This window comes from Corvus brachyrhynchos, unplaced genomic scaffold (assembly GCF_000691975.1).
Source record: "Corvus brachyrhynchos isolate BGI_N302 unplaced genomic scaffold, ASM69197v1 scaffold4, whole genome shotgun sequence".
Lineage (NCBI taxonomy): Eukaryota > Metazoa > Chordata > Aves > Passeriformes > Corvidae > Corvus > Corvus brachyrhynchos.
Window position 1 is genome coordinate 612558 of NW_008237878.1, and position 2388 is coordinate 614945.

At 41.0% G+C, this 2388-nt stretch overlaps 1 protein-coding gene across 1 annotated transcript in view; it reads right to left on the minus strand.

Annotated features, from left to right (window-relative positions):
- DOCK3 (dedicator of cytokinesis 3) overlaps positions 1-2388 on the minus strand; it is a 167927-nt gene that overhangs the window by 50334 nt on the left and 115205 nt on the right. Inside the window, exons 25-27 of the mRNA XM_017732287.1 lie at positions 2304-2387; positions 1226-1353; positions 122-268 (exon numbers count right to left, since the gene is read on the minus strand). Coding sequence (XP_017587776.1) covers positions 122-268; positions 1226-1353; positions 2304-2387 — 359 coding nt within the window. The remainder of the gene's footprint in view (positions 1-121; positions 269-1225; positions 1354-2303; position 2388) is intronic.

Sequence of the window (2388 nt, forward strand, 5' to 3'; positions counted from 1 at the left end):
GGAAAGAGACAAAGCCCTGGGCATTCATGCAGCAGAGATGATGATGAGGTGCCAGTGGTGGTGAGGGACTGAACCAGAGGTTAGAGAAGCAGGAAATAGAAACTGATTGTTAGTTACTAACAGTGATTTCTGCTGTGCACTGCGGGCAGCGCTGCCCTCTTACCGCCTCCTGAGACTGCGATTTACTCATGATTGTGAGCAGAGTTTGTAACAGCACGTCCAGGAGGCTCTCCACCATCATCTCAACCTCCTCCACGACATCTCCCTCCTACAGCAAGTGGTGAGCAAACAAACAGTTAGAAACTGGAGAAATGGAACTGGTAAAGACAGTTCTGCTGAGTCAGCCATACCACAGGCTTGCTGGGATAGAGAGCTCCATAACAGGTTCAAAGAAGTACAGTCAAATTCCTCATTGGTACCAGATCCTGTTGTTCTGTCAGAGTGTGTGTGTGTTACCTTGACAGTCTCTGATGGAAACATTCAGGGTCACAGCCGTAAAGGTTAGTCTATAATCAAAGCTCTAGAACACAACAGGAGCAGATTATGTTCAGGAACCTTTACTCCATGGCAGTATGATTTTAGCTTATTTCCATGATACCTTTCATCTCATTCCTTTCACACAGAACCGTGACTTGTAATTGGAAATACACATTGGTATGAATTATATTTAGCACTGCAAGCTTCCTACTTTAGTCAGGTGGGGAAACTTCACCACCCCCTCTTTGCGAGCATTGCTTTAAATGATGTAGTTACCATTTGAGATCAGGGTATTATGACCATCAAAGCTGGGTGTTGAAACTCAGCAGCAATTTCCAGAAGTAAGTGGGACTCCATTGATTGGATAATTTTAGAGTATTCTTTTAATGTGAACCACAAAGTGCTAGTTACTGTCTTTTGCAGAACTATGAGTCCTTGAGCTGTGTAGAACTTTTAAACTCCTGTGACATCTAAGTTCTGGGCTTGCATGAAGAAAATGAAACAGTGTCAAAGCTGGCGAAGGCATATGCATTTCCCCCCTCCTAACAGCAATAACACTGTAATCAGGATGCTCTGAGTCACACACACAGAGCCAGACCCTCATTTCAGATGTTCTCCTGCTGACAGCACAATTTTGTTTTTAAAAGGTTCTTTGAAAAACCTATAATAACCTATAAAAATCTCTCACTCTTCATTTTACTACATCAGTGGTGCAAATAAAAAAATTAAAATCAAGCAGCAAATTTACCAAAGAACTGGTCTTGATTATGGAGAAGATACTACTGAGGATCCCAGAGCAGATAAGCAGCTCCTTCTGCTGTCGTAGGTGAAGGTGAATGTGGTGAAGGACTACAGGCAGCAGGATGCGCCGGGACTCTGAATCAAGGAAAATAATTTCAAATTTAAGGAAAGAAAATATTTACAAACAATTGCAATGGATGGTTTCAAAAAAACTCTGTGGTGTTATCATTCTCACCTTGTACTGAGTACAGTAATTTAAGTGCACTAAGTTGAGGTCCTCACTACAGGAAAGAGAAACCCAGTGGTGCTTTCTATCTTCCACTGTTACCTTCATAACTTCTTTCATTCAGACCTTTATGTAGGAAATACACTCACAATCTTCACCCATTTTCCACTGAATTCTTAAAGGTATTTTTAATTCTGATTTTTAAAGTATATTTAAGCAATAATAGAAGTATATTTAAGTAAAATTTTAAGAATTAAAGAATTACTAAAGTGTTGAGCTAAAGAAATACTGAAGTTATAATGTAAAGATTAAAGACACTTCAAAGGAATGTGGTGGGTTTCTCACATGACTAACCGCTCTGTTTCTCAGGCATAAGCTGGCTGGAAAGGAGGTTTTCTTTCTGTGCATGGTAAGACAATGCAAAGTGTGACATGAGATTTGGCAGTTTTAATAACTGACTTGATTTTTTAATGTATGTTTATCAACCTTTAGTAACTACAATTTATCTAAGATGGATTAATAAACATTTCCTACCATAGGGACACTTGTATTTGTGTCAAACAGAGTTAGCTGAGTTACAGAAAATTCTGAGTTGGGACACACAAGGATCATGGAGTCCAACTCTGAAGTGAAAGCCCTTGTGAAAACAGGGATCAAACCCACAATGTTGGCGTTATTAGCACCCTGCTCCAACCAACTGAGCTAATGAATACATTTATTAACAGTGCTGCCAAGAGAAATAATTATCAGCATTATTAGCATTCAGCAGGGAATTATTTGCAAAAAAGCCATTGCAAAAGAACCCAAGATGTTGCTGCCCTCAGTGAGCAGCAGGCCTGAGCCCTGGGGCCCAGCTCACCCGAGAAGGAGAAGAGGCGGCTGTCGACCGTGCGGGCGATGGACTGGAGCTTCACCACATCCATGGACTGGCCGATGTGCACCGT